The 25,737-nt window shown below is 35.5% G+C and overlaps 1 protein-coding gene across 2 annotated transcripts in view; it reads left to right on the forward strand.

Moving 5' to 3' along the window:
- The window catches only part of GRIK2 (glutamate ionotropic receptor kainate type subunit 2), a gene marked incomplete at both ends in the record, with an annotated part of 685,772 nt that overhangs the window by 373,931 nt on the left and 286,104 nt on the right, over positions 1-25,737 (forward strand). For both annotated transcript variants that reach the window (XM_080937894.1, XM_080937895.1), the window contains one exon: positions 10,178-10,291. In XM_080937894.1, coding sequence (XP_080794020.1) covers positions 10,178-10,291 — 114 coding nt within the window. The remainder of the gene's footprint in view (positions 1-10,177; positions 10,292-25,737) is intronic.

Genomic DNA, 25,737 nt, shown 5'->3' on the forward strand with positions numbered 1-25,737 from the left:
CAGGGTTGGTTTGATTTGCATTTCCATGATGGCTAAGGATGTAGAGCACTTCCTCAGATGTTTCTCAGCCATTCGATGTTCCTCAACTGAGAACGTTTTGTTTAGCTCTGTACCCCATTTTTTAATAGGGTCATATGATTCTATGGTGTCTAGCTTTTTGAGTTCTTTGTATACCTTGGATATTAGGCCTCTATCTGATGTGGAATTGGTAAAAATCTTTTCCCATTCTGCTGGTTGCCATTGTTTTCTTGACAATGTCCTTAGCCTTACAGAAACTTTGCAATCTCATTAAGTCCCATTTATAGATCTTTGACCTTAGAGCTGGAGCCATTGGTGTTTTGTTCAGGAAATTTTCTCCTGTGCCTATGTGTTCTATGATTTTCCGTACTTTCTCATCTAATAGTTTCAGTGTATCTGGTTTAATGTGGAGATCATTGATCCACTTACACTCGAGCTTTGTACAAGGAGATAAGTAGGATCTGATGATTTCTTGAATTTCCTCAGTTTCAGTTGGTATGTCTCTACTTTCCTTTCTGATTTTGTTAATTTGTGTATTCTCTCTTTGCCCTCTAGTTAATCTGTCTAGGGGTTTATCAATCATGTTGATTTTTTCAAAGAACCAACTCTTGATTTGTTGATTTTTTCAATGGTTCTTTTTTTTTCTATTTGGTCTATTTCTGCACTAATTTTGATTATTTCTTGCCGTCTACTATTTTTGGGTATATCTGCTTCCTTTTATTTTAGGGCTTTTAGTTGTGCTGACAGGTTGCTGATGTAAGATCTCTCCAGTTTCTTTTTGGAAGCACGTAGGGCTATGAGTTTTCCTCTCAGTACTGCTTTCATTGCATCACATAGGTTTGCATATGTTGTGTTTTCGTGTTCGTTGAATTCTAGAAAAACCCTTAATTTCTTTCTTTATTTCTTCTTTGACCCTGCAATCGATTAATAGAGTGTTGCTTAGTTTCCATGAGTGTGTGGGCTTTTTGTTGTCTTTGTTTTTGTTAAAGACCACCCGTAGTCCTTGGTGATCAGAGAGGATGCATGGGAGTATTTCAATCTTCTTATATCTATTGACGCTCGTTCTGTGACCAATTATGTGGTCAATTTTGGAGAAGGTTCCATGAGGTGCTGAGAAGAAGGTGTATTCTTTTACTTTAGGATGATATGTTCTGTAGATATCTATTAATTCTAGTTGGTTCAAAGTCTCTGCTAGTTTTTCAGTGTCCTTGTTCAGTTTCTGTTTCCATGATCTATCCATTGGTGAGAGTGGGGTATTAAAGTCTCCCACTATTATTGGGTGGGGTGAAATGTATTTTTTGAGCTTTAGTAGAGTTTCTTTTATGAATGTGGGTGCTTTTTTATTTGGAGTATATATGTTAAGGATTGAGAGTTTCTCCTGACAGATTTCCCCGGTAATGTGTAAAAAGTGTCCTTCCTTATCTTTTTTGATAACTTTTGGTTGGAAATTTACTTTATTCAATATTAGAATAGCCACTCCAGCTTGCTTCTTGGGGCTGTTTGCTTGGAAGATTTTTCCCACCCTTTTACTCTGAGATAGTGTCTGTCTTTGTCTCTGAGATGAGTTTCCTGTATGCAGCAAAAGGCTGGATTTTGTTTATGTATCCATTCTGATAGCCTATGTCTCTTTATTGGGGAGTTGAGTCCATTTATGTTAATGGATATCAAGGAATAATTGTTTCTGTTTCCTGCTATTATTGCTTTTGTGGGTTGAGTTTGTCCGTGTCTTTTTCTTCTTTTAGTTTTCTTGTTTAGGAGTTTTCATTTTTTTACTACGCTGTATTTTCCCTCATTGTATTGGGTTTTCCACCTATAATTCGTTGTAGTGCTGGGTTCGTGGTCAGATATTGTGTGAATTTTGATTTGTCTTGAAATATCTACACATCTCCATCTATGGTGATTGATAGTTTTGCTGGGTATAGCAGCTTGCGCTGGCACTTGTGCTCTCTAAGGGTCTGAGTGATGTGTGTCCAGGCTTTTCTAGCTTTCATACTCTCTGTTGAGAAATCGGGTGTGATTCTGATTGGACTGCCTTTATATGTTACCTGACCTTTTTCCCTTACTGCTTTTAGTATTCTTTCTTTGCTTTGGGCACTTTGTGTTTTTACTATTATGTGTTGGGAGGTATTTTTTTTCTGGTCCAACCTATTTGGAGTTCTGAAGGCTTCTTTTATGCTCGTGGTCATCTCATTCTTGAGGGTAGGGAAGTTTTCTTCTATGAATTTTTTGAAAATATTTACTGTGCCTCTTAGTTGATACTCTTCTCCCTCTTCTATTCCTGTTATCCTTAGGTTCGGTCTTCTCATTGTGTCCTGGATTTCCTGGACATTTTGGGTTAGGAGCTTTTTGTTTTTTTTGCATCTTCTCTGCCTGTTTTGTCTATGTTTACAATGTTGTCTCCTGCCCCTGAGATTCTCTCTTCCATCTCTTGTAATCTATTGGAAATGCTTGCTTCTATGACTCCTGATTTCTTTTTTAGGTGTTCTACCTCTAGGGGTATCTCTTTTAGTGTTCTCTTTATTGTGTCAATTTCCATTTTAAATTCCCTCTTCCATTCCTTCGTCTCTTTTGTTCTGTTTTCCTCTAGTTCTTTGAGCTCTTTGAGTGTTTTTCTTGTTTCCTCTTTAAAAGCTTCTGAATCTTTTTGCTTTTCCTTCGGTTCTTGTTTAAGTATCTCTATCAGCATCTTGATGTATTATTTCTGGTCTGTGTCTTCTTTTTCTGGAGTGTTTGGCATTCCGATGTTTGCTGTGATGGGAGAGCTAGGTTCTGGTGTTGTCATGTTTTCTTGTTTTCCTTGGGATATACTCTTTCTCTTTCCTCTTGCCATTTTGTTTTCAGTGATATGTTCTCGCCTTCCCCTTGTATCTGGTCTGTGTCCTTGGATCTCCACTGGTCCAGGTGGCAGATGGGCCGAGCCCTGTTCTATGCCTCAGAGTCACTGGGTGGGCACAGAAATTCCAAAGTTCTGTTCCTGGTCCTTGGAACAGGCATATCTGTGGGTGCTCTTTGAGTGTGCACTCTGCAGATATCTTTCTGCTCCCTGCTGCCTAGATCTCCTACTCACCAGTTTTTCAACCTTTAGGAGCTCCCAGTCCAAGTGACAGATTGGCCGGGCTCTGGTCTGTGCCCTGAAGTCGCCACCGGGTGGAAACAGAAGTTCCAAAATTCTGTTCCTGGTCCCTGGATCAGGCAGGTCAGAGGGTGTGCTTTGCGTGCACACTGTGCAAAGATCTCTCTGCTCCCTGGCTGTCTAGATCTCTTACTCACCAGTTTTCAACCTTTAGGAGCTGCTGGTCCGAGTGCAGATGGGCTGGGCTCTGTTCTGCGCCCTCAACCTGTCTGTTTTTATACCAATTCCATTTAGTTTTTCATACTATTGTTATGTAATACAACTTAAAATCAGAAATGGTGATACTTCAAGAAGTTCTTTTGTACAAGATTGTTTGGGTTTCTAATTTTCTCATATGAAGTTGAGTTTTGTTCTTTCAAAGTTCATAAATAATTGTGTTGGAATTTTGATAAGGATTTCATTGAATATGTGGATGGCTTTTAGTTCGATGGATATTTTTACTGTGTTAATCCTACTGTTTCATGAGCATGAGAATTGTTTTTGTCTTCAGATATTTTCTCAATGTTTTTCTTCAAAGACTTCTAGTTGGTTATACATGTCTTTCAGATTCTTGGTTTCAACTAAACAAAGATATTTAATATTATTTATAGCTATTGTGAAGGATGTTGGTTCTCTAAATTCTTTTCAGACCATTTACCTTTTTATGAAGTAAGGCTATTACTTTTGTATTTTGTGTTAATGTTATATCTGGCCATTTTCCTGAAGGAGTTTATCAGCTTTAGGAGTTTTATGGTAGAATTTAGGGAGTCACTTATATATGCTATCATATCATCTGCACACAGTGAAGTTTTGACTTGTTATTTCCCAATTTGTAACCCCATTCATCTACTTTAGTTGTCCTATGACTCTAGGTAAAAAATCAAGTACTATATTGAATTGGTATGGAAAGAGTGGACAGAATTTTTTGTTCCCCTGATGTTAGTGAAATTACTTTAATTTTTCTTTTCATTTAATTTTGTGTTGGCTATTGACTAGCTGTGTATTGCCTTTATTGTGTTTGGTATACACCTTTTATCCCTCTTCTTTCTAGGCTTTTATCATGGAATATGTTGAATTTTATTTATTTTCTTGAAGTTTGTTTATATCATGGATTAACTTGATCGATTTGCATATGCTGAAACATCTTTGCATATCAGATATGAATCCGATTCAATGATGGTAGATGGTACTTTTCATCTATTATCATATTAAATTTGGTTTATTTTATTTAGTATTTTTGTATAATGTTCTTATGGAAAATTGGTCTGGAATTCTTTCTCGGTTTAGTCCTTGTGTGATTTATGTATCCAGGTTACTGTACTTTCAAAGAATGAGTTTTGTAGTGTTCCTTCTGTTTCTATTGTTGAGTAATTTGTGGAGTATTAGTATTATATCTTCTTTAAAACTATGGTAAAATTGTACTCTAAACCTATCTGGTGGTTTTATTGGAGAATATTAATGAGTACTTCTATAACATGGGGATTATAGGTCTATAAATTGTTTACCTGAACATGATTTAACTTTGGTAAAAAGCATCTATCAAGAAAATATCCATTCAATTTTTTATTTTCCAATACCTAGATTTTTCCAATTTTGTTGAATACAGATTATTGAAATAAGACCTAAAGTTTCTTTGGATTTTCACACTGCCATTATATTATTTTCTGAATTTTGAAAATTTGTATATTCTATTTTTTTAGTTTGGTTGGCTTTTCTATCTCATTGATTTTTTTCAAAGAACCATCTCTTGCTTTTGTAGATTTTTGTCTTTTTACTTTGTAATTTATTATTTTATCCTGAATTTGATTATTTTATGAGACCTACCCCAACTTTTTTTGCTTCTTTTTCTTCAGATGTTTCAGGTATGCTATAAAGTGGCTAGTATGAACTCTCACAAATTTATTTATGAAGGCATTTAGTGCTATGAACTTTCTTCATAGAACTGCCAACATTATGTCCTATAAGTTTTTTTGTTTATTTCTTTTTTTTCTTTTTCTTTTTTTTTTTTTTTTTTTTTTTTTTTTTTTTTTTTTTTTTTTTTTTGGACCAAAGTGTCACTGAATAAGGATTTGTTTAAGTTCCATAGGTTTTCAGGGTTTATGTTGTTTCTGTTTTTGAAGTATAGCTTTATTTGATTTTATTTGATTATTTTTTGAGACCTACCCCAACTTTTTTTGCTTCTTTTTCTTCAGATGTTTCAGGTATGCTATAAAGTGGCTAGTATGAACTCTCACAAATTTATTTATGAAGGCATTTAGTGCTATGAACTTTCTTCATAGAACTGCCAACATTATGTCCTATAAGTTTTTTTGTTTATTTCTTTCTTTTCTTTTTTTTTTTTTTTTTTTTTTTTTTTTTTTGACCAAGGTGTCACTGAATAAGGATTTGTTTAAGTTCCATAGGTTTTCAGGGTTTATGTTGTTTCTGTTTTTGAAGTATAGCTTTATTCCATAATGGTCTGATATGATACAGAGAATTGTTTCTATTTTGTTGTATCTTTTGAAACTTGCATTGTATTCAAATATATGATCAATTTTTGAGACGGTCTGTGAGGTGTTCAGAAGAATATATATTCCTTTATGTTTACGTAAAATGTTATGCATATATGTGTTAGGTACATTTGATTCATAACACTTGCTAGTTTTTTTATTTCTCTGTTTAGTTACTGTCACCATGATCTGTCCTTTGGTGAGATTGAGGTGTTTAGTCTCCAAATATTAATATGTGAAGTTTATTTGTGATTTAAATTGGGTTATGTTTCTTTAACAAATGTGGGTTGCCTTGCATTTGGGGTATAGGTATTCAGAATTGAGATATCACCTTTCTGGATTTTTCCTTTGATGAGTATGAAGTGTCTTTCCTTGTCTCTTGTTTATATTTTGGTCTTACGTCTATTTTATCAGATATTAGTATAGATATTCCATCTTTTTTCTTGGGTACATTTACTTGAAAAGCTTGTTTTTAAACCCATTATCCCGAGGTTCTTTATTACTAAGGTATGTTTTTACGTATGCAGCAGAATTATGGATCCTGTTCTACATCCATTCAGTCAGCCTGTGTTTTTATTGGGAAACTGAGTCCTTCATTGTTGATCGATATTAACAACAAATGATTGCTAATTCCTGTTATTTTGAAAGTAATGTACCTAATTTGTGTGTGTGTGTGTGTGTGTGTGTGTGTGTGTGTGTGTGTGTGTGTGTGAGAGAGAGAGAGAGAGAGAGAGAGAGAGAGAGAGAGAGAGAGAGAGAGTGAGAGAGAGAGAGAGAGAGATCTTTCTTTTGTTTTGCTAGTGTAGGATCCTGTGTTTTTTTGGGTGTAGTTAACCTACTTGGGTTGGAGTTTTCTTTCTATTCCATTCTTTGAGCTGTATTTATGAATGGATACTGTCTAAATTTGGTTCTCTCATGGAATATTTTGATTTCACTTTCGGTGGTATTTGTAAGTTAATCTGTTCCTAATAATCTGCAATTGCATTTGTGGTTTCTTAGAGACTGCAAGATATCTGTCAAAGGCCTTCTGCTTTTTCCCTTGTAACATATAATATTCTTTCATTTTTTTTCTCTGTTTATTTTATGTTTTGATTATTGTGTGGCAGAAAGATTTTCTCTTTTGGCCCAATCTATTTGGTGTACTGTAATATTCTTATATGTTTGTAAGCATCCTTTCTTTAGCTTATGGAAACTTTCTTCTGTTATTTTGAAAATATTTTCTGGACAATTAAACTAGCAATATTTTCCTTATTATGCTCCTATTATTTTTAGGTTTTGTCTTTTTATACTGTCCCAAATCTCCTGGATGTTTGGGTAAGGAACGTTTCAAATTTAACATTTTCTTTGGCCCATGTATGACGTCTTCTCTCTTATCTGCTAAGCCTAAGATTCTGTCTTCCATATCTTGTATTCTGTTGGTGATAGTTTTGTTTTCCTTAGGTTTTTTAAATCTACAGTATACATTCAGTTTGTGTTTTCTTTATTGCTTCTATTCCCATGTTTAGGTATAGAATAATTTTACTCATTTCATTTACCTGTTTTATTGTATTTTTTATATTTCCTTATGTGATTAAATCATTTTCTCTTTAAGGGCCTTACCATCTCCATACAATTGGATTTAAAATCATTTTCCTTTACTTCATCTGTGTTAGGATATCCAGGGTTTATTGTAGTAGAATAGCTGCTCTCTGGTGTTGCCATATTCCCCTGGCTATTGTTGATTTTGTTTAAACTTTAGAGGAACAACAGTCCAGAGAATAGCCATGGGAGATATCCTATTACACCCAAAGGCTAGCTACTCATTTAGGCCACTATACAGAGAGGAAACAGAAACCAAGGGGAACAAACATTTCCAAGCACACATGCAACGAAGATAAACCAAAATAATCAACATCTAAACTTATAAAATTTGTAAAAAGTCCATATTTTGGAATCCAAGCTTGCCTCTGGAAATCAGGGTGGGTGGTATGCTGGAAAATTAAATTCAAGTAATAGAGTGCAGCTTAAAACTGAGGGTTGTGTTCTAGGAAAATATGGCAGGCAAGAGCCACATTTCTTACCTGCTTCCTTGTCCCTGGTTCTGGAAGGCCTTCAGGAATGCAGGCAGTTTTAAAGGAGGAAATAGAGCTCAGGGTATGGAGTGAAAACTTATTGCTGTCAGGTGTGGTTTTAGGTCAGTCTTCAGCATTGGGTTTAGTGTTGTGGTTTACCTAGTATCTTTGGTGCCAGTAGGCCTCCAGGAAAACAGAGAAAAGTTGACCATCAGACTCTTTTCCCATTCTGCTCTTCTGTCCTCAGTGCTTGAGGTACTTTCTTTCATGTCTTTTATTTGTTGTTGAGGCTGTTTTCTAAGGTACCCCTTTGAGTTTGTGTTTTCTATTAATTCTATTTCACTTTCAGGTCTTGATATGTTTTAGTCATTTTTCTTCAAAGTGTGTGTGTGTGTGTGTGTGTGTGTGTGTGTGTGTGTGTGTGTGTGTGTGTTTATATTAAATGTACATTTTTTAAATGAAAGATTTGGGATGTGATAATTTATTTTGGTTCCTTATTCCTTGAAACAATATTAAACATACTTTAGTAATCCAGAATCATATAAGTTTTCTTCTCCTCTTTTGTCATTCCAGCTCTTTTGAATTCCTCTCATGACTTTCCCACTCTCTAACAGATAGTAACCTTTTCTTTAATTATTATTTTTATTTATATGTATGTAAATATATATTCTGTGTGTGTGTTTGTGTCCATTTAAACATTATGTTCTCTTTTGTAAGAGGAAGTCTTAATGAGGAGAGTTAGCTATTCTTATCTGTTTGTAAGCTTTAAATTGCAGTAAGAATTTATGTGGGTGTAGCATAATTTGAAATTTTGAAAATCACACCTAGCACCATTTGTGATTTTATTGACAGTAAGTGGGACTCAAGTTTAATTAGACAGCTGGTAGTTACCACTGATATGTGACTGTCATTTACCTCAATTTTAGTAATATTTGGCCATATTCCTAATAGGTGGTGCAATTAATAGGACTTTTAATTGCTTCCCTTCCTTGGCAAAATGCATAGTGCTTTTAGGTATTATAGAAACTAGACAACAGGAAGGAAACTTTTAGATGAAAGCTACTTGATTCATTAGACTCATGTGTTTTTGTCATGTGATATCTTCAGCAATATGAAAGGATGAAGAATGAATTTATATATGAAGCTTCTAACATAGTAAATCAGTAGTAGGTTTTTCTAAAAACAGCTTTGGTGTTACTTATCTCTCCCCTAATCTTCAATTTGTTCTTCTGTCCTAGTTGAACTTTTACGATGCATTGTTCTCCTTTAACCCCTTATATTAGTGCATTCCGTCTCCCCCTCCATCTCTCTCTGATCCCCTGTCAACTTTTGTTTTTACTTTTGAGAGTAATCCAAAATGCATCATAAAAATATGAAGATTCAAAATAATGTCCACTGATAAAATAAAACGTAGGTCATTCATATTTCTGCATCTGGTCACCTCATTCTAATGGTTTCTACTTTTAGATACTTACCTGTGAATTTCATAAGATCTTTTTTTCTTAATTGGTGTATAATATTGCATTGCATAAATACATGGCATTTTTATTTCTATCCATCGGTTAATGGGTATCAAAGCTGCTTCATATTCATTGGTATTTAGAGTAAAACAGCAATGATCATATATGAGTAGGTATCTCTAGAGTAGGATATGAAGTCCTTAGGTATATTCTCAAATTTGGTACAGCTTGATCATATGGAACATATGTTTTATGATTTTTGTGGAACCTCTAGACTGATTTCTACAATGCTTCTACCAGGTAGCTATCACAATAGCTATACCTGTTTCCTTCTCTCTACACCCATGCCAATATTTGTAATAATTTGCTTTTGGTATTTCTCATCTTTTAACATTTTTGAAACAATATCTTCTTAGAGTAATCACTAAACAACCAAGCTGTGCCTTTTGTGAAGTTTTGTGTTTATATATGTCTTCCACAGAAACTGACTTTGTCACTCCAGCCACTGTGTTCAATGGGATAAAATGTCTGCAAACAAAATGTATTTGGCCCCAACTATGAGAGGAAATTTGGTTAAATAAAACTCTGTTGAAATAGAGTACAAGAGGAAAAACTGAGCTTGATTAACTAGATATTTATTAATTTGTCCAGTATCTTCAAAGTTTTCCTAGTCTTTTGCTTGTCTGTGATGTACAGTGCTCTTTGTATAATGAGAGAATGAGAGATCCATTATACTAAAGGATTTACTCAATTTGTGAGTTTCTGGAAGCTACCAATGTATCATCAAACATGTTTCTTCTTGGAGAATGAAAGTTTAAATAGAAAATAAAGCTCCCACATGGATGGTAGCACTATGGTGTATTGTTTTCTTCTTTAATGTCACTAGTCACACTTCTCAGCATAGCGAATCACTCTTACAGAGCGTAGCCTAATGGCAACACATATTGCTGCAGAGATGAACAGGGCTAGTAACTGTAACTTTCCTTTTCAGCACTCCCTCACAGGTGTCTGATTAGCAATTTACAAATTACATTTGTTGTTTAATAGATTGGAACTTGGGATCCAGCCAGTGGCCTGAATATGACAGAAAGTCAGAAAGGAAAGCCAGCGAATATCACAGACTCTTTGTCTAATCGTTCTCTGATTGTTACCACCATTTTGGTAAGTATTTGTTTTTCGATTCTTTTAGAAAAATGTGGATACTATGGATGTAGATAAAAACATTTTAATTGGAATACAAATGAATAGAATGCAACATGTCTTATAGTCATTTAGCAATTTTTGTAACACAAAAGATCAATGTTAGCCCACATAAAATTTTACTTTGCTAATCTTCAGTAATATAAAACGTATTAGAAGCATATCCAGTGATTAATCAGCTTCATGAACTTGTTGATATGGATGAATTGCCAATGTCAGGATTTGGAGAAGAAATAGACATGCAGATAGTTAAATGAACACCCAAACAAACTCTCTTCTCTTGCTGAAAATGTATCCCAAATTATATAAAAATTGTTTTCAATATTTTCTATAATAATTACATGATAATCTTATTTCAATTTATTGTTTTCAGCTGGAATTAGTAATAGCACAAATTTTACTAATTTCCTTAATGAAATATAATAGAAAATTTTAAAAATGAGAAACCTTTTTACTAGCACCATAATTAAATTTTTATTGATAATGTAGCTATTCTTTTTACAAATATTGTAATTCCATGTTTTAATTAAATTGCCAGTTATGGTCACTCATGACATTTGCAAGGGAGGACCTTCATTTTAGTATAAATAGGAGCTTTTAGATTATTTATTAGTATTACTTACTTGCAAAAGAGTTTACAAGTAAACTTTCTATGTCTCCCTTGACAAGAGAAGACTGAAGCTAGATCTCAGGAAAGCATAATTAACACTTACAAACCTGTATATATATGAATACAATGAGTGCTAAATCAGGTTAGAAAAAAAACTTCTTGTATTTTAGTAACAGAACACATGTAAGAACTGAAAGCATGTCAAAATAGGTTATGTTGTATTAAAAGCTTTCAGCAATGAAGCAGTTTTGTTAACAGCGACCTAACATGCTTGGGGTGGTGAGGTTTTTAATTTTCTGCCTAAAGTCTTCAGACTCTTTTGTCTCATATATGGAACTTTGAGGTCCTTCCTCTTCAAATTAATATTAAGTATTCTGCTGTTTTTTCCAAACGCAGACCTTATATACATCAAACTGGAACAACATCACTATAGACAACAGCACACCTGACTTCTTGTTCATCAAACCATTTGTTCCTCATGCCACAACTTTCTGTAAAAACTGTTCAGTAAACAAGCAGTTATCTTGCTGATAGCTATTCTTTTCTCCTTGGCCTTTTACAGTCTCTTTTCCTACACAGGCAAAGTATCAGACTCCATATGCTTTTAACATTTTTTTTTGTTTAACTGCTACAGATAAAATCTATTGATAACATACTCAATGAATATTCATGTTGTAAAATATAAAAATGATATCTAGTTTACTTCAGAATTACTTAAGAATTACAGAAAGCACTCCCTTTTAAATAACTGTAATCAAATATTAGTAAATGTTCAGGTTACTACATTTGTATAATAAAATGAAATAATTAAATTCACATATTTTCATCATTGCTTAATTACTTGGAACTACTTCAAAAGTGATTATTATATACGTCAATATTCATAAAAGAAGTTTTTAATTTATATACACATGCCACTTAGCTATAGTTTTTATTTATTAGTTCTTTGGTACTGGGGGTTCAGTTTTACTTAGTGCATGTCCTAGACAATAGTGCCAGCACTTGTACCAGTATCACCTGTCCTCTTCTGATTATTGTTTTAGGAGATGGTCTTGCTAAATTCCAAAGCCAGTCCTGAGTTCTAGTTACACCCCAGTATATCTATGACTTGTGGATCTAGCTTATCCTCCTTTGTAGTTGGGTATATAGACGTGCATCAGCAAGCCTAGGTAAATTAAAGATATATCATCGCCATCATGGAGCTGCAAGGATAGTATCGCTACAATGCTCAAAGCAAACCTAAAGCATTTGATATAATGTGTTTAAGATTTGCCTAGACAGTAGTGATTTTCAGTGATGCTTGACAACTACCAACTAGTTCAATATTTCTTATAACAAATACAATAATCTATGGTGGTTAGATTTTATAGGGATACTATGTGTATTTTAGAGTATTTAACTGCATTAGTTTTTAAAAACTTCCAAGCAAACAGCTCCAAGAAGCAAGCTGGAGTGGCTATTCTAATATCGAATAAAGTAAATTTCCAACCAAAAGTTATCAAAAACGATAAGGAAGGACACTTTTTACTCATTACTGGGGAAATCTGTCAGGAGGAAATCTCAATCCTTAACATATATGCTCCAAATAAAAAAGCACCCACATTCATAAAAGAAACCCTACTAAAACTCAAAAAATACATTTCATTTCACACAATAATAGTGGGAGACTTTAATACCCCACTCCCACCAATGGACAGATCATGGAAACAGAAACTGAACAAGGCCACTGCAAAACTAGCAGAGACTTAGAACCAACTAGAATTAATAGATATATACGGAACATATTATCCTAAAGTAAAAGAATACACATTCTTCTCAGCACCCCATGGCACCTTCTCCAAAAATTGACCAGATAATTAAACACAAAACGAGCCTCCATCGATATAAGAAGATTGAAATACTCCCATGCATCCACTCAGATCACCATGGTCTACTGCTGGTCTTTAACAACAACAAAGACAACAATAAGCCCACATACACATGGAAACTAAACAACACTCTGTTAAACGATAGCAGGGTCAAAGAAGAAATAAAGAAAGAAATTAAGGATTTTCTAGAATTCAAGGAAAATGAAAACACAGCATACCCAAACCTATGGGATGCAATGAAAGCAGTATTGAGAGGAAAACTCATAGCTCTAAATGCTTCCAAAAAGAAACTGGAGAGAGCTTACATCAGCAACCTGACAGCACAGCTAAAAGCCCTAGAACAAAAGGAAGCAGATATACCCAAAAAGAGTAGAGGGCAAGAAATAATCAAAATTAGGGAAGAAATAGACCAAATAGAAACAAACAAACAAACAAACAAACAAAAAACCATTGAAAAAATCAAAAAAAACCAAGAGTTGGTTATTTGAGAAAATCAACAAGATTGATAAACCCCTAGCCAGACTAACTAGAGGGCAAAGAGAGAGTATCCAAATTAACAAAATCAGAAAGGAAAGTGGCGACATAACAACTGAAACTGAGGAAATTCAAGAAATCATCAGATCCTACTACAAAAACTTATACTCCACAAAATTGGAAAATCTGGAGGAAATGGACGAATTCCTAGACAGATACAAGATCCCAAACTTAAACCAGGACCAAGTAAACCATCTAAATGACCCTATAACACCTAAAGAAATAGAAGAAGTCATCAAAAGCCTCCCAACCAAAAAAGGCCCAGGTCCAGACGGGTTCAGTGCAGAATTTTATCAGACATTTATTGGGGATATAACACCAATACTCTCCAAACTATTCCAAAAGATAGAATCAGATGGAATATTACCCAACTAATTTTTTGATGCTACAATAACCCTCATACCTAAACCACACAAAGACCCTACAAAAAAAGAGAACTTCAGAACAATCTCACTTATGAACACTGATACAAAAAAACTCAACAAAATCCTTGCAAACCAAACCTAAGAACGCATCAAAACGATCATTCATCATGACCAAGTAGGCTTCATCCCTGGAATGCAGGATGGTTTAACATAAGGAAATTCATCAACGTGATCCACCATATAAACAAACTCAAAGATCAAAATCACATGGTCATCTCACTAGACACTGTGAAAGCATTCGACAAAATCCAACAACTCTTCATGTTAAAAGTCCTGGAAAGAACAGGAATCCAAGGTCCATACTTAAACACAATAAAAGCAATATACAGCAAACCAACAGCCAACATTAAACTTAATGGCGGGCAACTTGAAGCATTCCCACTAAAATCAGGGAATCGACAAGGCTGCCCACTCTCCCCCTACCTATTCAACATAGTACTGGAATTCCTGGCTGGAGCAATTAGACAGCAAAAGCAGATCAAGGGGATACAAATTGGAAAGGAAGAGATAAAAACATCACTCTTTGCAGATGACATGATAGTGTACTTGAGTGACCCCAAAAATTCCACCAGAGAACTCCTACAGCTGATAAACAAGTTCAGCAAAGTGGCTGGATACAAAATTAACTCAAACAAATCAGTAGCTTTCCTATACTCAAAGGACAAACGTGGAGAAAAAAATTAGGGAAAAGGTACCCTTCACAATTGTCACAAAAACTATGAAATACCTTTGTGTGACTCTAACTAAGCAAGTGAAAGACCTGTATGAGAAGAACTTCAAACCTCTAAAGAAAAAAATTGAGGAGGATCTCAGAAAATGGAAAGATCTCCCATGCTCATGGATTGGAAAAATCAACATCTTAAAAATGGCCATCCTACCAAAAGCAATCTACAGATTCAATGCAATCCCCATCAAAATTCCAACCCAGTTCTTCATGGAATTGGAAAGATCAATGTGCAATTTCATATGGAATAACAAAACACCTAGAATAGCGAAATCCATCCTCAACAACAAAAAAACATCTGCGGGAATCACTATCCCTGACCTCAAGCTATATTACAAGGCAATTGTGCTGAAAACTGCATGGTACTGGTACAGAAATAGGCATGTGGATCAATGGAATAGAATAGAAGATCCAGAAATGAGCCCTCACATATATGGTCACCTGATTTTTGACAAAGGAGCCGTAAACATTCAATGGAAAAAGGACAGCCTATTCAACAAATGGTGGTGGACCAACTGGCACTCAGCATGCAAAAGAATGAAAATAGACCCTTTCTTATCTCCTTGTAGAAAGCTCAAGTGTAAGTGGATCAAAGATCTCCACATTAAACCAGATACACTGAAACTATTAGATGAGAAAGTAGGGAAAACCTTAGAACACATAGGCACAGGAGAAAATTTCCTGAACAAAACACCAATGGCTCAAGCTCTAAGGTCAAAGATTAACAAATGGGACTTAATGAGATTGCAAAGTTTCTGTAAGGCTAAGGACATTGTCAAGAAAACAAAACAGCAGCCAACAGAATGGGAAAAGATCTTTACCAACACCACATCATCTAAAGGCCTAATATCCAAGGTATACAAAGAACTCAAAAAGCTAGACACCAGAGAATCAAATAATCCTATTAAAAAATGGGGTATAGAGCTAAACAAAACGTTTTCAGTTGAGGAACACTAAATAGCCGAGAAACATCTGAGGAAGTGCTCGACATCCTTAGCCATCTGGGAAATGCAAATCAAAACAACCCTGAGATTCCACCTCACACCAGTCAGATTGGCCAAGGTCCAAAACTCAGATGACAGCAGATGCTGGCGAGGCTACGGAGAAAGAGGAACACTTCTCCACTGTTGGTGGGGTTGCAAGCTAATAGAACCACTCTGGAAATCAGTCTGCCGATACCTCAGAAAATTGGATATAGTAGTACCTGAAGACCCAGCTATTCTACTTCTGGGCATATACCCCAGAGACACTTTAATACACAACAAAGATATATGCACCACAATGTTCATAGCAGCTCTATTTATAATAGCCAGACGCTGTAAGGAACCCAGATGTCCTTCAGAAGGTGAATGGATACAAAAATTGTGGTACATATACACAATGGAATACTACTCAGCCACCAGAATCAAGGACTTAACCAAATTCTTAAGAAAGTGGCTGCATCTAGAGAATATCATCCTGAGTGAGATAACCCAGTCACAAAAGAACAGACATAATATGCAGTCACTGATAGTGGGATGCTAACCCCAGAGACTTGCACTCCCCCAGAAACAACTCACAGACTCTATGAAGTCCAAGAAATAAAGAACACAAAACAAAGCAAAACAAAAAAAAAAAAATTCACAAAACAAGAAAACTTTAACTATTTCGATGTTACATTTTTTTTACATGTACTTTATGCTCATTGTAACTATTAAGATTTCAAGGCATACTATCAAACCTTTAAAAAAATCAAGTACTGACTAAAAATATATTCATATAATTTTATGTAAATATTATGTTATAATCTGAAAAAAGTACTGACAAAAATGTATAATTTTAAGCAAAATATGTTTAAAATCTGTACATTTATCTTTGTTTTGTAAAATAAAGTTGTTTAAAAAAAAGATTCTACCATTTCCTAAAGGGAAAAATTAAATCATCTTCTCTCTAAATCCCCTAATTGATTTTTTCCCTAAAAGCTCTGGTTATCATGTATTAATACTAAAGAACAGAATGAACTAAAATGGATCGTTGATCATGGTTATAGTGTACCATTTCGGTGCTTTCCCCGGCAGGTCACTGCTGTAGTTTATAGGTGCAACATCTCAGTAGAACTATTAATTATTTGCCGCCCTTGGCAGCTTTCATAGTATTTCTGGCACCATGGAAGGGAGACAGCAATAAACAGGCTTTTAGATTAGACTTGGCTATAACCCTCCATGTCCTGTGATCTGAATGTCCAGTGTCTTTAGCAATATGGACTTACTGTAAGTATTAAGAGGCAACCAAGGGCTGTATCAATAGTTTATAATGTTTAAAGAGTTACATGTATTACTTTACCAACTCTTTGAAAGGAAGGTTCATTAAAAAGTAAAATAAATATGTATATAGTTAGTTTCACTTTACATCCTGCTCACTGCTGCTCTCTTGAACACTGGCTTCTACTGCCCTTCCTTCTCCCCTTGTCCTCTCAGTATGTGGCCCCTCCCCCAGCGCATCCCACTCACTCTGGCACTTCAAGGCTTTGCAAGTCTAGGTGCTTCTTCTCCTGCTGAGATAGCCCAGGAAGATGAACATATTCCATCTACAGGCAGAGCTTCTTGGATAACTCCCATAACTACCCCTCCAGTTGTTTGGGATCTATATGAGGACCAAACTGTGCATCTCCTACATATGTGTGGGGAGGCCTAGGTCCAGCCGGTGCATTTTCTTTGGTTGGTGGTTCACTTTCTGAGGGCACCAAAGTCCAGGTCAGTTGGTCTTCCTGTGGAGTTTCTGTCCCCTTCCTGCCTGCAGTTCTCCATCTTCTTCTTTCATAAGCATCTTCAGGCTCTGCCCATGCATTGGATGTGGGTGTCTATGTGTGTCTGCATAAGATTCTAGATGAAGCCTCTCAGATACAATGAATGGAGGGTTCTTACGCCTGATTCTGTTTTTTATTAGTCTAGGATATTTGTGAAGATCATTCTCAGGCCAAATGGCTTAACCCCCTTTAAGCAAAAGCTATCTATATGTGCTCATACACACACACACACACACACACACACACACACACACACACAGAGAGAGAGAGAGAGAGAGAGAGAGAGAGAGAGAGAGAGATAGAGAGAGATTGAGAAACAATTGTGCATAAATACACTTATATGTATTGTATAATTGAAAATAATATGATTTTATAAGGCTTTACATTTAATTTTTCCTGTGTCGTACTGACATCCTTCTCCCAAATTGGAACCCTTCTTCACATTTTTCTGTTTTTATCACCATATCCTATTATTATAGGCAACTACTTATTGAAAAAATAATGATACACACAAAAAAATTGTGCTGAACTATATATTTGTCTTACCTCTATAAGAACACACCAATTGTACTTTCAGTTCCAAATGGCTAACCCTAAAAACATATATTCAAGTAGTATTATGTATATGGAGTGGGGTATATTTAAGAAAAATATATGTATATGCACATACATGTATGCATGCTGGAATAAAAGTTTAAAAAGAGGCCAGGTATTTGAAATGGTAAATTGTGGGAATTGGTATTAGAGTGTTTGTAGAAGGGAAAGTGGAAGGAGAAACATACTATAAAATAAAGACAGCTCTCTTAGTTGGAGTTTCATTTGCGATAATAAACTCCTTCATCTAAAGCAACTTAGGTAACAAACAGTTTGATTTATTGTACAATTGTGGGCAATAGCTGATTCCTTGAATAAAATAAATGAGGAAAGAAATCAAATCAGGGAAGAAACCTCGAGGAAAGAACTTATATCCAAAATGCTATCCCCATCCTGGTTTCCCATAACAGTGTCACTCTCTCATCCTTCATCCCCTTCTCCTATGAGATTGTGGGGCACCCACTGGGTATCCACCTACCCTAGTGAGAATCAAATCTGGCAGATTAGGTATATCCTCTTTCCCTAAAGGCAGACAAAACAGCCTTGTTGGGGAATGGATACCCCATCTTTAAGGAGAGCCTCTACTGCAGTTGTTGGAGGACCTGTGTGTGGATTGAGCTTTACTGCTACAACATATGTGCCAAGGGCCTCATTCCAGCCCATGTAAGATCTTTGCTCCGTGGCTCAGTCTCCGAGATTTTCCATGAGTCTTAGTTAATTGACTCTGTTGGTCTTCCTATGGTACTCCTGTACTACGGGACCTTCAAACATTCTCCTAACTCTTCTATAAGAGTCTCCATCCTCTGACCAAAGTTTGGCTGTGGGTATCTGCATTGTTTTCAATGTCAGCTGCTAGGTAGATACTCTCAGAGGATAGTTATGCTAGGCTTTTGCCCACAAGCATAACAGAACATCATTAAAAATACCAAGGATTGGTGTTTTTATGTGAAATGGGATTCACCTTTGTCCAGTTATTGCTTGGTCATTCAGTCTCTTCTCTACCTTTCTCCCAGCATTTTATTTAGACAGGACAAATTTTAAGTCAAAAGTATTGTGGGTAGGTTGGTGACCTTATCTTTCCACTGGGGTTCAGTCATGCCTGGCTACAGAAACAATCCTCTTGACATTTTATATGCCATCTCTTGGAAGCCTCTTCCATCCCAGATCCCGAGATTTATTAAAGATTCCTCCCACTCTTCCCAGCCCTGGCAGCTACAGATTTCCATTCACTCTCTTGGTGTCCTGTACCTTTCTCATGCTTCTTCCTGTGCCTTATCTTGCTCCTCTATTCCCTTCTGTCTCTCCTTTCCCATACAATTCTTTCCCTCTGCCTCCTATGACTATATTTTCCCCCACATCCCTTCTAAGTGTGATTCAAGCATCTTTACTTGTTTTTTTCTGATTGTTTAACTACTTTGGGTCTGTAGATTGTATCATGGGTATTCTGTGCATTTTGACTAATATCTACTAATCAGTGCTTACATACCATGCATGTTCCATTTAGTCTGAGTTGCCTCACTCAGGATGTTATTTTATAGCCATTTGCCTACAAAATACATGATGTCCTTGTATTTGGTAGGTGCATAATCTCTGATTGTGTAAATAAACCACATTTTATGGATCCATTCATTGGCTGAAGGATATCTAGGTTGGTTCCATTTTCTATTTCTTATAGAAAAAAGCTACAGGACAATGGTCATAAAAAGTGCATGGTATTGGTACTGCCAGGTTAATCCATGTAATAGAATCAAAGATACAGAAATAAACTTGCACATAGTTATAGACTCTTGATTTTTGAAAAAAAAAAAAAACACAAGGCAAAATCTTTTGATACAAAAAATAGAGCTTCCTCAAATATATACATATCTATCACCCTGCACCAAACTGAAGTTCAAATCAATCGGGGACCACGACATAAAACTGCTACACTAAAACAAATAGAAGAGAAGGTGGGTAATAGCTTTGAATCCATTAGTACAGGAGATAATTTCTTTAACAGAACACCAGTGGCTCAGACTCTTAGAACTGCAGTTGAAAATGGGACTTCATGATGCTGAAATGATTCTGTAAGACAAAGGACACTGTTAATAGGACAAAACAGCAACCTATATATCGGGGAAAATCTTCACTAACCTTATATATGATAGAGGGATAATATGCACAATATATATGTGACTCAAGAAGTTAGACTCCAGCAAACCAAGTAACCCAATTTAAAAATAGGATACGGAGCTAAACAAAGAATTCCCAGCAGAGGACTCTCCAGTAGTGTTGAAGCATTTAAAGAATTGTTAACAGTCTTAGTCATTAGAGAAATGCAAATTAAAGCAGCCCTGAGATTCTGTCTTATACCAGTCACAGTGGCTAAGATTAAAAACCCAAGTGGCAAAACATGCTGGCAAGGATGTGGAGAAAGGAGAACATTCCTCCATTGCTGGTGTTATTTGCAAAGTCGCACAATCACTCTCAAAATCAATCTGTTAGTTTCTAAGAAAATTGGAAATACTTCTACCCAAAGATACAGATATATTGCTCCTAGACATATACTCAAAAGGCTCTCTACTATACCACACACACACACACACACACACACACACACACACACACACACACACACACACATGCACACACATGTCCTGTACTATGTATATCAACTACAAGCTGATCTAAAGGAAAGTTCTTAAGGAAGATTTCCTGGGTATGTCTAAGTTTGTGTCAAGTTGACAAAAGACACCCAGTACAACAGCTAAAACACAAAATTTAAGAAAGACTCAATATAAGAAGTGAGAGCAGTGTCTGTAAATTCACTAACACAAAGACCACTTCAGATACTTAGCACAAGAACAGGTTGGCACACTCTTGTTCTCGAGGACCCATTATCTAAATAAGTTTATGTGATCAATTACAATCTATAATAGCAGACATTTTATAGTATGTTTTGTGGTGCTTCACATAGATCAAAGTGTTTCCCATGCATTTTTGCTTTCACAGTTTTAATGTTTTTTTAAAGATAAATAAAAGTATATTATACTAGCTAAATTGGGTATTTTTTTACACTCAATATTTTATTCCTCTCCCAGTCCACACTGCTACTAGTCCACATTCCTTACCTCCTCCCCAACACTCTCCCCAATCCCCCAATCCCCCAAGCCATCTCCATAAGGATGCACCCACCACACCAGACTGCTAAATTCCCTAAGACCTCCAGACTCTTGAGGGTTAGGTACATCTCCTCTGACTGAACCCAGACCTGAGAGTCTTCTGCTCTATATGAGTTGGGGGACTTTTATCAGTTAGTGTATACTGCCTGGTTGGTGATCCAGTGTCTGAGAGGTCTCAGGGGTCCAGGTTAATTGTGGCTACTGGTCCTCTAACAAAATCACCCTCCTCCTCAGTTTCCTCCAGTTCTCCCTAATTCAACACAAGGGTCAGCACCTTCTGTTGGTCGATTGGGTGTAATATCTGCATCTGACTCAACTGCTTGTTGGGTTTTGCAGAGGGCAGAATAGGTCCCTTTTGGTAAGCACTCTATAGCCTCAGTAATGGTATCAGGTCCTGGGACCACTTCTTGAAATGGATCCCATTTAGGGCCTTTTCCTGGAACTCCTTTTCCTCAGGATCTGCTCCATTTCAATTCCTGAAGTTTTGTTTTGTTTTGTTTCCAGACAGAAGCAATTATGGGTCAGAGTTTTGACTGTGGGATTTCAACCCCATTTCTTTCTTGATTCCTTGTCTTTCTGCAGAAAGTGGGCTCAACAATTTCCCTCTTCCCACTGTAGGGCATTGCCTCTAGGGTCTCTACCCTTTGATTCCCGAGGGTATCTTATCTTCCAGGTCTCTGGTACATTCTGGAGGGTCCTCACAACATCTTATCTTCCTGTGTTGCCTGTTTCCATTCTTTCTGCTGGACTTTAGAGCTTTCCCTCACCCAATATGAAATAATTTTCTCCTCCCCATCCCCTTTCCCTTCCATATCCCTCCCTTCCTCTCTGTGGTTGCTCTCTTCTTTGTTACAAGTAGGACTTAAGCATGCTCAATTGGGATTCTCAGCTTGTTGATCTATTTGAGTTCTGTAAATTATATTTTGGGTATTCTATAGTTCTGTTTGTTTAATTTTTGACTAATATGCACATAATAGTGAGTACATAGTGTGCATGTACTTTTGGGTTTGAGTTACCTCACTCAGGATGATATTTTCTACTTCTATCCATTTGCAGCAAAACTTAGAATACCCTTGTTCTTAATGGCTGTGCAGTATTCCACTGTATAAATGAACCACATTATCTATATCCATTCTTCTATTGTGGGACATGTGAGTTGTTGCTAGCTCCTGGCGATTGTAAATAAGGCCACTATGAACATAGTAGAACATGTGCCTTTGTGGCATGGTCGGGCATATTTTGGGAATATTCCCAAGAGAAGTATTGCTGAGTCTTATAGGTATATCTATTTTCAATTTTCTAAAGAACCTCCAAATTGATTTCCAGAGTTCCAGACAGAACCATTTATTAAAGATGATTTATTTTATCTATTGTATAGTTTTGGGGTTTTTTGTCAAAGATCAAGTGTTTGTAAGTATGTAGTTTTATTTGTTGGTCTTTTATTTTATTCCATTGATCAACCTGTCTGTCTCTGTATGAATACCAGTTTTTCTCACTATTGTTCTGTTGTGGAGCTTGAAGTCAGAGATGGTGAGTCCCCCAGCTGTATTTTTATTGTTCAGAATTGTTTCCACTATTCTGAGTTTTTTGCCTTTCCAGATGAATCTGAGAATTATTTCTTTCATATCTTTGAAGAATAGTGTTTGGATTTTGATAGGTATTGCACTGTATCTTTAGATCTCCTTTAGTAAGATGGCCATTTTGAGGAAGGTACTATAAGGTGCTGAGAATGTGTATTCTTTTGTCTTAGGATTAAATATTCTGCATATATACGTTAATTCCAATTGGTTTATAACCTGATTGGGGTGTTGAAGACTCCAACTATTATTGTGTGGGGTTCAATGTATGTTTTGAGCTTTAGTACAGTTCCTTTTATGAATGTAGCTGCCCTTAAATTTGGGGCATAGATTTTCAGAATTGAGACTTTTCCTTTGTGAATTTTCTCTTTGATGAATATGAAGTGTTCTTCCTCATCACACATAAAAACTTTTGGTTGAAAGTCTATTTTATTGGATATTACAATGGCAACTCCACCTTGCTCCTTGGGACCATTTGCTTAGAACAACTTTACTGTCCTTTTACTCTAAGATAGTTTCTGTCCTTGTTATTGAGGTATGTTTGTTGTATGCAGCAAAATGCTGGATCTTCATTGTTTATGTCATTTTATAGGTGAATTTAGTCCATTAATATTGAGAGATATTAAAGACTGATGACCCTTGATTCCTGTTATGCTTGTTTTAGTAAGTGGCTTTATATGTTTGTGGTGCTCTCCTTTTGACTGTGTTGTGAGATACTTAATATCTTGTTTTTCCTTTGTTGCAGGTACCTTTTTGTGTTGGAGTTTTCCTTTTAGGATCTTCTGTAGAGCTGGATTGGTTGATAGATACTGTTTAAATTTGGTTTTGTCCTAGAATGTTTTGGTTTCTCCATCTATATTGATTTAGAGTTTTTCTGTGTATAGTAGCCTGTAGTGGCATATGTGTTCTCTCAGAATCTGCATGACCTCTGAACAGCCTCTTCTGACTTTCATAGTCTTGGTTGAGAAGGATGGTATAATTCTAATATTTCTATCTTTGTATGGCACTTGGTCTTTTTCCCTTGCAGCTTTTAGTATTTTTTCCTTTGTTTTCAAGGTTAAGTGTTTTGATTAATATGGGATGAGAAAATTTCTTTTGGTTTTCCTGGTTCCATTTATTCTATAGGTGTCTTATACCTTTATTTTCACATTTTCTTTAAGTTGGGGAAGTTTTCATCTCTGATTTTGTTGAAGATATTTTCAGGTCCTTTGAGCTAGAAATCTATGTTCTTCTTTATTCCAATTATTCTTAGATTTGGTCTTTTCATTGTGTCCTGAATTTTTTGGCTGTTTTGGGTCAGGAGATTTTAATGTTTTGAATTTTCCATGAAAGTTGTGTCAATATCTTCTAAGGTATCTTCTACATCTTAGATTCACTCTTCTATTTTTTTTTTTAATATTCCTTTGGTGATACTTACATCTGTAATTCCTGGCCTCTTTCCTAAGTATTCAGTTTCCAGGAATGCCTTTCTTTATTGTTTTCTTTATTGTTTCTACTTCCTCTTGTAGGTCTCTGACTACTTTATGCAAATTGGATGATTGTTATTCTTTTGTGTTTTGCTCCTTTATTTCTTCATTTTATGTTAATGAATGTTCTGCTTACATGCATATCTGCACCATGTGTATGCTCAATGTACAAGGAAGACAGAAAAGGGAAATCTAATCTCCTAGAACTTCAGTTATAGGTGGTTTTGAGTCATCACATAATTGCTTGGAACTGACTCCAGGTCCTTTGGAAGATGAGTATATGTCCTTCACAACTGAGTCACCTCTCAAGAAAGCCATAATTTTTTATAATAATATTGAACTAACTACCATGATTTATAGTTTATAAGTGAGAAAAATAATGTATAAACTATCAATATGGTATAAAGATTATACATTACTCATGATTACCCACCTGGAATGAAGAATGCAGTATTTCCCCCCAAAATATCTAGCAAACATAAACTCCTGATACTATAAATTCATATTTGTATAATTGTTTTGTAATCTATGAAGGAAAAGAAGAAAGAACTACAGTTATAAACAAAACAGTGCCTTGAATAAATATTACTTTCCTAAAACAATACTTGTCACTTTCAGGTCCCATATATACTAGAAAAGTATTTGTCTTTTGGGGCATCCTTAGATAGCCACTTATTCTTCTTTATGTAAGACAGTTATTTCATACATTTTTTCTGAATATTTTGTGAGGCTTCTCATTTCCATACTTATCCAATATAACACACTTTTCTTTTAGCCTTTTGGAACAACAATCTCTCGTTTCCCTAAACAAATAAAATATATGAGGCTTTGTCACTGTTTCCTCTTCTAAACTGAAAGAGATGATCTAGAATATTTATCAATACTTTTAGATTATTTTTTCATCGATAGGAGCTATGAATTCATACCATGAAGAAAATTTATTTTAGAAATCAGTAAACATTTTAAATGCTTATATCTTTAACATTTAAAATAATATGGATGATATTACATATTTGAAGATGTATGAATTGATAATTGTCCATCTCATACTCAATTCCTCACCTTTCTCAACTTTGTAACGATATTCCACATTACTTCTTTCTTCAAATTTCACATGTAATTATTCATTGAATTCTCTTTATTCAGTTTTCAAATTTAGGGTTTTATTTCCATGTTTGATACTTTATGTAAGTTCATATGAGTAATGCCTGTTTTTTTTTTTGTTCAGGGTCTTTATTTCAATACTCTACCTCCTATCAAAATATATTTGCTTTGTATAGGAATTGATTTTTCCCATCAAGGAATTGCTTGCCTTTAAATGTCACTGTATATTCACTTCCCTTCCTCACTAGTAGCTCTTAATATAGCAATAACAGCCTTGGAACTCTACAGCCTTCTCAAGGAAATCATTTTCAGTCTGGGAGACTCTTCCCAGTTCAACGAATTTAACAAGTGCATCTGCCCCTACAACATAATCTTTTATCCTTGAGCACTCTAGAAGGTTGTCTATTCCGATGTCCAGTTAACTTGCTTATGTTTCTAAAGCTATTTTTACCCGTAACCTTTAGATACAAACTTATTTGTTTAAAAAAAAAATAGAAACAATAGAAGGGTCCAGAATACAAAAGAAGGATGTGAGTAAGACATCACCTAAATAGTTTCC

This window comes from Micromys minutus, assembly GCF_963924665.1.
Source record: "Micromys minutus genome assembly, chromosome: 25".
NCBI lineage: Eukaryota > Metazoa > Chordata > Mammalia > Rodentia > Muridae > Micromys > Micromys minutus.